At 44.6% G+C, this 13,308-nt stretch overlaps 1 protein-coding gene across 5 annotated transcripts in view; it reads left to right on the forward strand.

The window, feature by feature from the left end:
• RALGAPB (Ral GTPase activating protein non-catalytic subunit beta) overlaps window positions 1-13,059 on the forward strand; it is a 64,896-nt gene extending 51,837 nt beyond the window's left edge. For all 5 annotated transcript variants that reach the window (XM_074553861.1, XM_074553862.1, XM_074553863.1 and 2 more), the window contains 6 exons: window positions 2,621-2,743; window positions 3,451-3,587; window positions 4,352-4,460; window positions 6,850-6,928; window positions 7,335-7,483; window positions 9,095-13,059. In XM_074553861.1, coding sequence (XP_074409962.1) covers window positions 2,621-2,743; window positions 3,451-3,587; window positions 4,352-4,460; window positions 6,850-6,928; window positions 7,335-7,483; window positions 9,095-9,288 — 791 coding nt within the window. In that variant the 3' untranslated portion in view covers window positions 9,289-13,059. The remainder of the gene's footprint in view (window positions 1-2,620; window positions 2,744-3,450; window positions 3,588-4,351; window positions 4,461-6,849; window positions 6,929-7,334; window positions 7,484-9,094) is intronic.
• Window positions 13,060-13,308: the final 249 nt, after the last annotated feature.

Raw genomic sequence — 13,308 nt, forward strand, 5'->3', positions numbered from 1 at the left:
TTTTGGGGGGGGGGGTTTGTTTGTTGGTTTGTTGGTTTGTATTTTTGGGATTTTTTGGGTTTTTTTGTTAGCCTTTGATTTTGGGGTATTTTTTTGATTGGTTTTTTTTGATTAATGATGTTTGCTAGAAAGAAACATGTAAATATTAAATGAAGGTTCAAGTCAGAGTGAGCAAAACTAATTGTCTGTATGTTGTTGGGAGGAAGTAGCCTCAGCAAAAGAAATACCTCTGGGCTATATTTTTTAAGATTTGAAGAGTCTTTAATATATTATTCCAAACTAGTATTCAGGTGAAATCTGTTGCAGATTGTTCTGTGTATTGGCAAATAGGCTTGAAATACAGTGTGATTTTTTTGTGTGTGTGTGTGTTCTCTAAGTAGATTAAAATGAAATATTGATTCAAGCTCTGTTTATAGGTCCTGGAGGTGTTGGAACCCCCACATGGCTCTCTGTTTTGCTTTTTTGGCTCTGCTTTTTTCCACTAGAGCAGCTCCTACCCTGAGCTTGTCATACACCACCCTCTCCCCATTCTGTCACCCAAAATGATCCTCAGGATTGTGAGCTGCTATCCCAGGATGGGAAATTGGGGGTTGGGTTAGCTTCTCCCTTGGATACCTTGATGAGATCCTCTGGGAATTGGTAGTATCTGGGCTGGTTTCAGTGTCACTGCTCCAAGGCCCAGACCTGTTCTGGTTGATCTGCAGAGCCACAGCCTCTGCTTGGCCACCCAAAGGCAGTGGCAAGGCTGGTGCAGCTTGTTCACCATCCTGGACCTGATTTTGGCATCAGATGTGACACTGTTACAGCTGCAAGTGCTTAAGTAGCACTTGCTCTGTGCTCATTCATTGTGTCTTAGGAGTGCCCTTCCCCTGTGTCTGCAGCCAGCTGGAGGCTTCTCCCTTAGTTATGGAATAAAAGTACAAACACAGAAGGCTGGAAGTGTTCACGAGAGGTTAGAGTACAGAGGCATTGCTTTTTCTGAGCAAGTCAGGATGGATTACAGAATGGCCAGGTCTGGATTTAATTTTGCTTTAAGGACAGAGTCAGGCTGTGCTTTCTCAGAGGCAGAGCCCTCTGACCTCCCTTTGCAGTGGCTGTGTCAGAACAACTGCAGAAGGCAGGTCCCTGAATTAGCAGGAGACCTGGTTTGATGTGGACTTTTCAGCTCGAATTTTCCCAGCCATTTGAATGAAAACACAGACCACTAAATAACTGAATTAATTCAACCAGCTCAGGGAAGAAGGAAACAGAAAATACATTCAGAAATGAAAGGGAGGAAGGGCAGGTTACTTCTAATCTGGTTCTGCTGGTGAATGGGCTGGAGCACAGGTCCAATGAGGAGCAGCTGAGGGAGCTGGGGCGGCTCAGCCTGGAGAAAAGGAAGCTCAGGAGAGACCTTCTCGCTCTCTACAACTCCCTGAAAAGCATTGTAGCCAGGGCAGAGTCAGTATCCCAGGAAATGAATGACACAATGAGAGGAAATAGCCTCATGCAGGTTTAAATTGGCTGTTAGGGACAATTTCTTTATGGAAGGGTAGTCAGGCACTGGTGCAGGACAGTGGTGGAGTCACCATCCCTGGAGGGATTTAAAAGCCGTGCAGGTGTGGGACTTGGGGACATGGGTTAGTGGTGAGTTTGGCAGTGCTGAGCTAACAGCTGGACACCAACCTCAGTGATCTCCAACCTCAATGATTCTGTGAGTCTAAGATAGCTTCTGGTGAAATGTGGTTAAAATAATTTCATGGGAATATTTCCCTGCAGACCCCCCAAAAACAAAGAAATTCCTAAAGAGATGGTTCAAGTTGTGGTGCTGCTCCTTGGGAGCCTGTGCACTGGAGATGTGGGAATCTTTTCCTGATGCTGAAGAATGGCTTGGAGTCTTCAACATGTCTCTGGCCACTTCTCTGTCAGTATGCTGAATTTCACTGCTCCAGTGGCTTTGCTGAGACAGCTATCCCAGGAAGCCTTCTGTAAACTGGATCAGAGCAACAATTCATTTTAAAGTCCTTGCTAGTCTTTCTGGAGGTGACATGGGGAAGGAAAAGAGGGGAGGGAGGTTCCTTCTCTGCTCTGACAGCCTGTATTGGTTGGTTGTGGTGAGGGAATCAGTGGGGACTGAAAATGAGGACCTTTCTTGCATTGATTGGTAACACATCTTTTTCTAACTCTGCTTGACAGAGAAAAGACTGAGGAGAGCCTGTAGAAACTGGCTTGGAATTCTAGAATAGTATCAGACTGAAGTGATAAACGTTAAGAATCCTTTGGAAATTGAATGACTAACTGCATGATGTTGCTGGATGGAATGTTCAGAAATAGACAGTAGATATATTTCTGTGGCAGATGTGCTTACTAGACTACTAGGAAATAAAGAATCCAGTACATTAAAAATGTGTTCAAAATGAAGCCATTCCCAACCCAAAATGCCTTTTCCTTCAAGATAGTAAAATTTTTTACCTGAGAAAGGTTGTTAGCCATGAGATTTGACTCCTTTCATTTTAAAATGAGATTTGCATGATTTCTTCTCATTGATTGCATTTTATATTTCAAGGTCATTTCTGATGCAGAGTGTTAAGAAGTAGAGCTTCCTTCTGGCTGAACTCTCCTTTTCTATCCATTTCAGATGATCTAACTATCTCAGAAGATGTTGGGGCAAGTATCTTCAATGGGCAGAAGAAGGTGCTGTATTATGCAGATGCCCTGACAGAAATCGCCTTTGTTGTCCCATCACCAGTGGAATCACTGAGTAAGATCTGTCTGTACATGCTCTATACAAAAATGAAACCAACAGGTTTTTTTATTTGAGAACTCTTTCAGAAGCAAAACCTAAATCAATTAACTAAGTAGCGTGTTTAGCAAGATCCTTGTCAGAAAGGTGTGGACGTTTAAATCTCAGCATTCTCATCCTTAAACTCCTTCCAGATGTGGCATCTGCTCTGTACCTTTCTCTGAACCTCAGTAGATGTCCAGGTATGCACAGCAGTTCTGTTGTTGCCAGGGTGCTTTAGGTTGGACATGGGGTTTGCCATTAACTGGTGATGCCATTTTATTTTCCTTTCCTGTCAGTGATGTGCTCCTGCAGCACATACAGGAGTGTTTGTACCACTGCTAAGTAGAAAAGCAACAGCTTTCATTGGCATTCTTGGCATGCTAAAAGTTGCCTGGAATAAAATGTGATGTAGCCATAGGAAGGAGGAGACTATTCTATAGGAAATTGCTGGGATGTGTGTAAGCTGATAGGGAGTGCTTTATTGGCAGTCTGTTTCTGGAATAACAGGCAATTATCTCCTAACTTATCTTCCTGCTTATGAGGACTATATTGACCATACATTTATGCATGTCTAGTTGCAGAAGCCTTACAGTTTTTAGTATCAAAACCTTATATATGATGGCAGCCTAATTTTTTTGGTGGAAGAATAGACAAAGCCCATCTTTTTTTCTTCTGACTTACAGCTGATTCACTGGAAAGCAGTGTTTCTGACCAAGAAAGTGACTCCAACATGGATCTGCTGCCAGGAATATTGAAGCAGCAGCCTCTGACACTTGAACTCTTCCCCAATCATACAGACAATCTTAATCCCTCCCAGCGGGTAAGGCAAAACTTGCATTAAAAATGCAAGTTTTTTTTTTCTTTCAAGAAGCATGCTTGGCAATGCTCAGAATTTTTGATTGTCTATGATTTGGTTTCCTGGTGTGTAGAGCTACTTGTTTCTTGTCATTAATCTTTGATATCTGCTTTGGTCCTGCCTCTACAGTAGGAGATAGCAAGATTACGTTACTTAAATATAACACTTAGACATGCTAAGTGGTAATACTCTGCATCCTGAAATCATGAAATGCATGCAGGGAAGAGTATATGCAGTATTTAGAGTAATTCAGCCTCAAATCCATGTTTGGAAATTGGGGATGGATAGATATGAACACTTTTCTTACCTACCCAGTTACAGTGTCAGTTGTGTCTGAAGTACCAGAAGTTGCTTTTCTACACTAACAAAGCAGAAAACCATGAGCTGTTGTAGCTGTAAGCAAAAGACTTGTTACTGCTGATTACTTGTTTAGAATTCGCTTCCAAATGTATATTTAGTTATTCATTTAAGGTCTTCAAGAACATTAAGAAAAACATATAACTGATTCAAGGTTGATTATATATATATTAGTTTGTATTGAATACTAGTAGCTTGGTGCCCCAGATTGCAGTGAATAGTTCCAGCACATCTGCCCTTGCTCAGTAGCTGGCCGAGGTTGTACCTGGCTGAGATATGAATGACTGAGGAGCAGCTGGGAAGTACTTGTTAGCTGCATTATTGGATTTATGGTGTTTGCAAATGCCACTCTTCCCTTATGTTGGAAACAGCTCAGTCCTACTGCTAGATCCAAGAGGATGCCTCAGGGCCGGACCATCCCCCCAATGGGACCTGAAACCAAAGTGTATGTGGTCTGGGTGGAGCGCTATGATGATATAGGTATGTACAACTTCTAACTGTTCCCCAAAGTAACAATGGGGTAGGAACCAGAGGAAAACCCCTTCTTTTTTTTTTTTTTTTAATTAAATAAAATGCTAGGTCATGGAACCACAGACTGGTTTGAATTGGAAGGGACCTTAAAGCTCATCTAGTCCCACCCCCCCTTCCATGTGCAGGGACACCTTCCACTAAACCAGGTTGCTCCAAGCCTTATCCAGCCTGAACCCTTCCAGGGATGGGGCAGCCACAGCTTCTCTGGCAACCTATGGCAGGCCCTCACCACCCTCACAATCAAATTAAGTCCTTATTAATGTCTATAACACTAAGATTCTGAATCAGTTCTTCAGTATTTGAGTTGTGATCCATAAGGGTGTACCTGAGTCAGTGGCATATGAAGGTCTGAAGGTTCCTTTAGCACTGCAGTACCTGTTAAATGCTGTAATGAACCTTCTTAAGCTCAGCACCCAAGGCAGGTGTGTTCCCCTGCTTTTGAGTCCTCCTTGGCTGTTGTCTCCTAGGAGTGGATCCGGTTTTCTTCCTTTAAAATAATTGCTTCTGACACCTCCTGCTTTTGTGCTGGAGGGATCATCATCCTCCTTGGTGCGATGGCACCTTTGGAACTCCATATTCTCTCGTCAGGGGAGGACTCTGTTCTGCACTCAGGGTGCCTGCTCCGTGCTCCCTTTCTGCTGTGTTGCTCAGGCAAGCTCCGGCTCCTTGTGCAACTTTCTTAGTTTGGTGTTTCCTCTCTGGCTCAGGTTACTGCTGCTCTGCCAGAGACCCAGCTTTGCTTATCCTGTTACAGCCATGGCATGGCCATGGTGAGCAGCATTGAGGAATTCTTTGTCCCCAGGAGTTTCTTGTGTGCTGGTTCCAAGCCATGGCCTGGCCTCAGTGCTATGTGAGAGTTTCTGTGCACTGGCCTAGCCCACCAGTGTCTGCAAGACTGGCCAGGAGCTGTTGTTTTATTCTGTCTTTGGTTTCTAATCCTGGTTCCTAGTCTGGCAGTAAGGGTGGACCTTAATTAAGGCCTTAGCTCCTCCCAGACTAAGGGACTGGGAGCAGCAGTCAGTAGGAAGCTTCCTGTTAGGTGTAGATAGAAATTCTCAGGAAGACCACCTTGTCCACAGCGTGTCCCTCAGAGCCTTACTGAGATCAGGAAGCAAACAGCAAGTTCTGCATCATCATTTCTTTGTCCAGACATTGGCCCAGAGTGTGTTCCAAGGTGGTGTCCCTGACCCACTTTGCTCTTGGCTGGCAGTGTACCCCCTTCACTATGGGACACCAGCTGTGCTACACAGGCACAACTGCTTGACTGTTTCTTTCAGCAGCTATAGGAATCTCCCAGAGTTCTGGGCCTGAAGCTGCAGAAATGAGTTTGTGAGCCTCAGTAAGCCTGGCAGTTGGATGGAAGGGAGGGCAGCTCTTGGAAGTGACTCCTAGCCCAGAGGCTCTGCCATATGCTCCTTATGTTCTTGGCTTTTGCCTTATGCTTCTGGTACATCTTTGAGTCTGGACACTGAAAAGCTGTCACTTTGTAGCCAAGGTTATCACCCCTGGGTCCAACTGCCTGCCCTCCCTCTTGCTCCATCTCAGTGTGTGTCCATGGCTTGCCATGATCTCCCTCTGCTTGCTCCAGCTGTTGTGTGTGCTTAGCATCCCAGCTTTGGTGGCCTCATCTGCATTTGGGCCTTAGGCTCCTTCTGCTGGAAGCACTCTCCTGCTGCCTGAACTGTACTTTTGTGAGTAATTCTGAACTTCTCTTAACCCCTGAACAAGGTGGTGAGAAGTGCCAAATCCCCTTAAGGGACTCAAGTTGTTACTTTTATCTCATTCATGTTCATTATCCAGTCTTTGTTACCAATTGCATGGCAGCCAAGTTGTAGATTATGGTAGAGTTGCACAGAGCTTGGATTTGAGGAAGGATATCATGTTTGTGGGATCAGGGCTCAAGGGAACCGAAGGTGTGAATGGTTGGCATTGCTCAATGCTCCTTGCAGTATTCTGGAGGCTGATCACTTGTGAATGGGTGAAGATGCAGTGAACAATAATTGGAAAGATCTTTTTGTGGTTGAAGTAGTTCATCCCCTTCCTGCTTTCATGGGTCCCCTAGAGATTTTAGACCTTTGGATTGAGAGAATTTGAGGTTTGGGACTTCATCTGTTGAGTGCAGATGGCTGAGGTGTGTGTGCCCTCCATGAATGCTGAAACTGGAAGCCAAAGATGCTGTGCAAGAACACTACTGCTATAAATGCTTGAGGACTGCGTGGTTTTGACTGGTGATAAATAATTTTACCTTGTAAACAAAAAGAAAAGAAAAGAAAAAGAAAAAAAAAAAGCAAAACTGTGTTAGATGCAAAACTTTATTTGGTGCATCCTGTTCTTACAGAAAACTTCCCCCTCCCTGATCTGCTATCTGAGACTAGCACTGGTGTGGAAACCACAGCCAATAGTAGCACTTCCCTGAGGTAAGGCCACTCTTATTTTCATTATTTTTATTGGTTTCTCAGTGGACTGGTTTTTGGTTGAAAAAGTGAAAGACTTCTTCATATCACTGCAGATAAAATATAAATTAAAGAACAGAAAATGTGCAGTATTATCTGAGTCTGTGGTGAGCCTCCCTCCTGACTGGCTCCCTTGTGAGTGGTTAGTGCTGCATACACACTGTAGCCTGGCTGCAGGGCTCTCCAGTCTGTGGGGACAGACATCATGGGCATGGCACAACTGACAGAGCCCTTCTGAGGGTTCACAACATGCCCCAGGATCCTGCTGCCTTAGCCATGAGGCATTTTAAAACTTTGTTTTAACACTTAAAGGGGTCATTAATTGAAATAGTGCTTTAAAACTGATTCAACAATTGTGTTTTTCCTTAAGATCTACCATTCCTGAGAAGGAAGTTCCTGTAATCTTCATCCATCCTCTAAACACTGGCTTATTCAGGATAAAACTACAAGGAGCAACTGGGAAATTCAACATGGTTATCCCACTGGTGGATGGAATGATAGTCAGTAGGAGAGCTCTTGGTAAGCTAAAGGGTTTTAGGAATGTTCATGTTTTTGCCTTTTTTAATAATAATGATATATCTGCAAAGTACGTGGTCTGGAATCTTTCTTTGGAAAAATTGTTAGGCATTGCTGAACCAATGAAAGCCTTGCTTTTTGCAGCAGCTGTGGGAGCAGGAACAGCAGAGGGAGCAGGTGGGTAGCACTTGGCTGCCAGAATAGCAGGAAGGAGTGTTGGAAGTAGGAACAGGGCCTGTTTAAATAGGAGAGATCCCAAATGTGACCCTGGTATTTAGCACAGAGAACCAAGGTGCACCAGAGGGTGCTATGGAATTTGTTACTTTGCTGGCATGCTGTGTGTTCCTTCTGGTTTAGAAGCCAGACAGGGATTAAAACCACAGCAACTGAGGATTTTCTTGTGTTCAGTAAAAATACCGTGCAGGTGTGTGTTAACAGGTTCCATGTGTGCCCTCTGCCTTTTCCTCTGTTCCTGGATGGATTCATGGACCTGTCCTGGTATTGGTGCTATTTAGCTTCAGTACCTGGAAGCCCCACCCAGCGAGAGCAGTACACAGGACAGAGTCAAATGAAGTCATGAACATTAGGATACCTGTACATAGCTGCTGTTGGAGGGACTTTCAGATTCTGGGGCTTGAATGCTTAATTCAGTGATTGGCAAATTGAAGCCAGACCTGGGCCCTTAAATAACATTTAGGAATTCAGCTGATGAGTGGCTTTTACTGAAATACTATCAGGTATGTTTTCCTAGAGTTGGGCTTGTTTTTCTGCTGCATCAGGACTGTTAATACAGTGAAATTTTTCTCATCTCTAAGTTCAGCAGGTGTAGTTTGTGTGCAGTGAGGTTCTCTACATGTTTCTGTCTTTAAGAAGGAGCTTGTGAAACAGCAAAGGTGTGTAAGGGATGCTTGCTTCTTTAGAAGCATAGAAGTTTCCTTTCAGAATAAAGTAAGATAAAGCTAGCTGCCAGCTTTTGAGTGCTACTACTTTGATTCCCTGCCTCCTCCTCCATCTGCATCCAGCAGTGTGAGTTACAGAGGGGTGACAAAAGTGACAAGGCAGTGAGGAGAAGGGAAATTTGTTTGCAGCCACAACCCATTAGGTCTTTCCTCATCTCCTTTCCAAGGGGAAGGCTCTGCAGTTCCTGCTGGAAAGAGGTACTGATAGGTACTTTTTCATTCTCAGGGCTCCCCTGGAATTACCTGGTATGACCTCAGGGCCCACCTAAGGTCCAGATGTGCAGCACAGCTGGGTTTGTGGTACTGTGACTCCTGTATTGGCTGCCCTGGGTTTGTGCTCTTGTCCCGAGGGTGCTTCTTCCAGGCAGCTGCTTGGCTTGGCAAAGCTGAGGATACTCCTCCTTCTCCTCTGGTTAGTTTAGGGTACCACTGAGTGAGTCCCTTTCTTCCTTCTTTACAATGAAGGTCGTTACAAGCCTGGGGACAATGGCTGTCTGCCATCAACTGTTCACGGAGTTACGTTCTTGACTTGGTGGTGCTGAACATCTTCCCTGGGTTTAGATGGGACAGAGCCCAAAATTGTCTTTGCCTGGGAGGCCAGAAGAGGCGTGCAGGACTGAATTTAAACTTGATTCAAATGCTGTTTGTTTTTCAGGTTTTCTAGTGAGACAGACAGTAATAAATATTTGTCGGAGAAAGAGGCTGGAAAGTGACTCATACAACCCCCCCCACGTCCGCCGAAAACAGAAAATCGCAGATATTGTCAATAAATACCGGAACAGGCAGCTGGAGCCAGAGTTTTATACCTCACTTTTCCAGGAGGTTGGGCTCAAGAACTGCAACCCCTAGGTCATTATCTTCCAGGACAATTGGATCAGAGGTTGGTGGCTACACGAATGAAAACAGTTAAATAACAACAACAAATTTTCTCAGCCCTCCGGAATTCAGGAAATCATGTTCTAGCACAAGTCAGCAGATACCACGTGGGAGGAATGAGAAATGAATCTGAAACATAGCAGTTGGGATATTGAATTGATTCACCTACCCTCAGAAGATTACTGAATTCTAGTCTTCCTGGATGCTAGCAAAATAATCTCTTCACCCAGTCATCCTTTCCCGACTAATTAGGAACTGTAGGTGTCTTGCTCTGAGGGGAAAACAATCAAAGTAAAGCCATCTCTGCATATGAGGATGGAAATAAGAATACAAACCAACCTGCCTTAGATGCCTTGCTGCACCCACGTGTCCAAGGGCAAGAAAGCAGGATCTTTCCTTGGAGGAGGAGTCTGTTCCAGAGCATTAACTTCCCCTGTAAGAACTTCAAAGACATTTTGAGTCCCCCTTCAGTGCTCCACAGAAAATCCTTCACTGAGTGTAACCCATCTGTGTACCAGAAGCCGGAGGAGGAAGATGGCTTGGGAGAAGCAGGCCCTGAAAGCCAAAGCCCAGATGCTGTATGTGGCCACTCCCACCAGGGCTCCAAGTGAGTCCATCTGCATACGAGACAACCACCATCACCTGAAATTAACTGACTTTCCAGAAAGAGTTATTATTGGATAGAGCTTTTGATTCTATAAAAGCGAGGTTATGACTTTCAGATCTGTTGCAAAATGTCACATTTTATTTCAGTAGCTTGATTTTTATTTTTTAATTCCTTTTTTAATGCAACTACTTAATTTATTTTCAAGTGTCTGTGTCACCTCCTCACCATTTCCATAAAAAGCATAAACATCACTTGCCTTCGTTCCATTGGATTGAAATCTGAGATTTTGGGGCTGCCTCCTCCCTGTTATTTATAGCATGAGCAGTTTTTGCAGCTTCTACAACTTTTTTCAGAAGCTCCTGTTAAACAGACTAAACAACTCAAAAAGAAAATTCACGAATTCATCTTTTCCCTATTAATTCAAATGCCATGAAAGCCCCTTTGGAGTTATAATTCACATTGTTTTGAATCTCCAGTATGTTCTCATGTTCGGCAGCAGTGCATCCCTTCCACCTAGGTCAGGAGTTTTCTTTTTCAGCCTGTGGCTTTGGTGTGTTCAGGACCCAAAGAATGTGCTGGGACAAGAAGTTTACAGCCAGGGTTGGGGTCTCAGAGGTGTGGTGGGTGCAGGCAGCCCTGGGAGCCCCTCTGGATCCCGGCCCATCCCAGCTGCTGCTGCAGAGATAGAGAGTGTGCAGCTCCCAAATTCCTGGGATCTGCAGCATGGCAGCAGCAGCAGGATCCTCATGCTTCCAGCACCAGGTAAGGGAAGAGAATGAGTGAGCAGGAATTTGGGGAGCTCTTCACATTCTTTTCAAAGTGGTTTTAATAACAGTGCTCTGCATTGCAGTAATACTTGTCAGGCATTGGATTTTGATATTTCAGATCTACTTTTTGCAACAGTTCTGACCTGAAGCAGTCTTAATTGTTTCATTACAGCTTATCTGCCAAGGACAGACCTCGCTCCTGGCTTTCCTTGTGGTTTTTCACAGAGTTCATGGAAACAGGCCCCTAAAAATACACGTGAAAGGACTGAGGTGGTCAACCAAGGTGATGTGTGCTTGTTGCAGGGAACAAGTGCACTGGCTTCTCAATTCAGGAGCTCTGCAATTTGATCCAGATGAATAAAAAGTGAAAAAATGAAATCACCCGAAGAAAACGCCTGTATCAGGATGTGTGCTGGCTGGCCCATTCCTGTGTGCTGCCCAGGTGGCAGAAGGAGCTCCAGGGCAGTGTTTGGGCACATTGGCCAAGCTGTGCAGGGACCTTGGACAGCCTCATTCCTCTGCCAGACTCTTGCCAGGAGCAATTTAATGCATGGGCGCTGAATTTACCCTCACTGTGTTTGTACCTATGAGAGCTAATTAATGGCCAAACACACTTGAGCCCACTGGTGTAAAAGGCATGAGCAATGCATGTGTAACCAATAAACATCCTGAGCAACCCCTGTGTCTGCACACTGATAGTGTAAAAGCAACCCCACCTGCCACGGCTGATGCAGCACAGCTGCCAGGGCCAGGCAGTCAGGAGCAGTCACGAATGCAGATGGGCCTTGGGGCAAACCCTGAGTGGTTTCTGACAGGGATTGTCAAGTAGACTGCCTGAAGATTTACTTTCTTTAAAAGGACCTGTGCTTGGCTGAAGGGTTGTCTTGGGTCTATTTCCATGCTCACCTAAAGACACCCATGGGAGCAGTAACAGCTGTGAGAGCCAATGACTTGGCAGGAGTCTGGAAAGAAGGGAACTTGGGCACGTTGTGGCTACTCCCAGTGCCAGGGGATGGATGTATCATGTATCAGTAGTGTTGTAGAACCAGCTGGTGAGCAGGTTACAGGTGCTGTGACATGGCTGTGTGTGGTGGGATTGGCTCTCTGGAAAGTTGAGCCTTTGGGAAAATCACAGTTCAGTATAAAAATGTGATGCAAAATTGTGCTGCCAGCCCTCATGGTTTCGGTGCTGGTCCCAGCAGTGGGCACCCTGGGCAGACTGTGCCAGTGCAGGGGTGCCTGCAGGGACTGTCACTCCTTCCTCAGGATGTGTGGAGGTCTCAGGCTTCATAACAAAATGCACCCAACCAGTTTGAGAATTATATCCATCCCCTCAAAGTCTGACTGAATTCCAATGGCTTTAGCTAGTCCAGGGTACTGTCTTAGAGCTTTTCCCATGAAGGGTCAGAGCAAATGAGGTTTATTTCCATGATGACTTGCAAGAGTTATCCAAGAATCTAGTTTTTTTTTTTTAATATATCACAAACTGCTGCATAGAATTCCTGACTTGATGCTTGGGTGGCTTGGGTCAGCATCCCTGTCCATCATAGGGGATGAGGGCTGCCCCCACCCCTCCACCTGCAAGTGTTCCACCCAGGGATGCTTTTCATCCAGCCTTTCAGTTTGAGTTCATAATTCTGTTTAAACAGAGCAGGAGGTGACCACTGTCACATTGTTAAACACAGTGTTGAATTTACTTTTTAGTACCTTAATAGAGACTTTTAAAGAAAAGCCATTCTTTTAAAGGTACTTCTAGGAAGGCATTAGAACCTTAGAGCAAGTAGGAGAGGGAGGACAGTGCCTGTGGAATTGGTGCATCTGTGGGTAGCAGTGTGCAGGGCTGGAGGGAGGAGCAGCCCTGGCCATGCCTGCTGGGTGCTCTGTAGGTCACAGAGTTTCTTTTCACAAGGTTCTGCATGCCCAGGAGGAGGAGAAAACTAAATTTCAGCCTCACAGACAAATTTGATGCATTTTCCTGATTGTGTAATTGAGTGATACCTTTGAAGGCAAACACAGCCCTTTTCCCCATGGATTTAGCAGGAGCAATTAGAAGTGAGAATGCCAGATATCATGTGCTTCAATCATAGACAATTTGTATGAATTCCTATATGTTGCCAAGACATGAACGTTCTGTTCTTACTGTATTTTTCTGTAAATATTCCTGGCGCTAAGTTGTAAAGTAAAGGTAAAATGTAAATATGAAGATGTGAACTATGTTCTGTTGTCTCTAGTACTTTATCTCTTATTTGTTTAGGGAAGGCACACAAAGGCTTGTTTGTATTTATGCCAATTCTTTGTCCAGAAGAAACACATCAAATATTGAATGTAACACAATTAGTCCAATAAATTTTAAAGATTCTTATCTAGTAACTTTGCACTGGTCAGTTTTTATTATTTTCCAAAACCTTGGTTGAAATTCTCCAATGGAGATGTTTCCCAGGACAACAGGAGATAGAGGGTGTGCAGAATTGCACACCCTCTGCACCCCAGTAGCTCTGGGAACAGTGAAGCTCATTGGTGACAAAATCATGTTGCATCTCAGTAGTCTGGGGAGTGAAAGCATTAAAGTGGCTTTTGTAGGGAGCCTGATGCTCCTGCCAGTGTTCTCCAGTCACTCCA

The sequence above is a fragment of the Zonotrichia albicollis genome, chromosome 17 (genome assembly GCF_047830755.1).
Source record: "Zonotrichia albicollis isolate bZonAlb1 chromosome 17, bZonAlb1.hap1, whole genome shotgun sequence".
Taxonomy (NCBI): domain Eukaryota; kingdom Metazoa; phylum Chordata; class Aves; order Passeriformes; family Passerellidae; genus Zonotrichia; species Zonotrichia albicollis.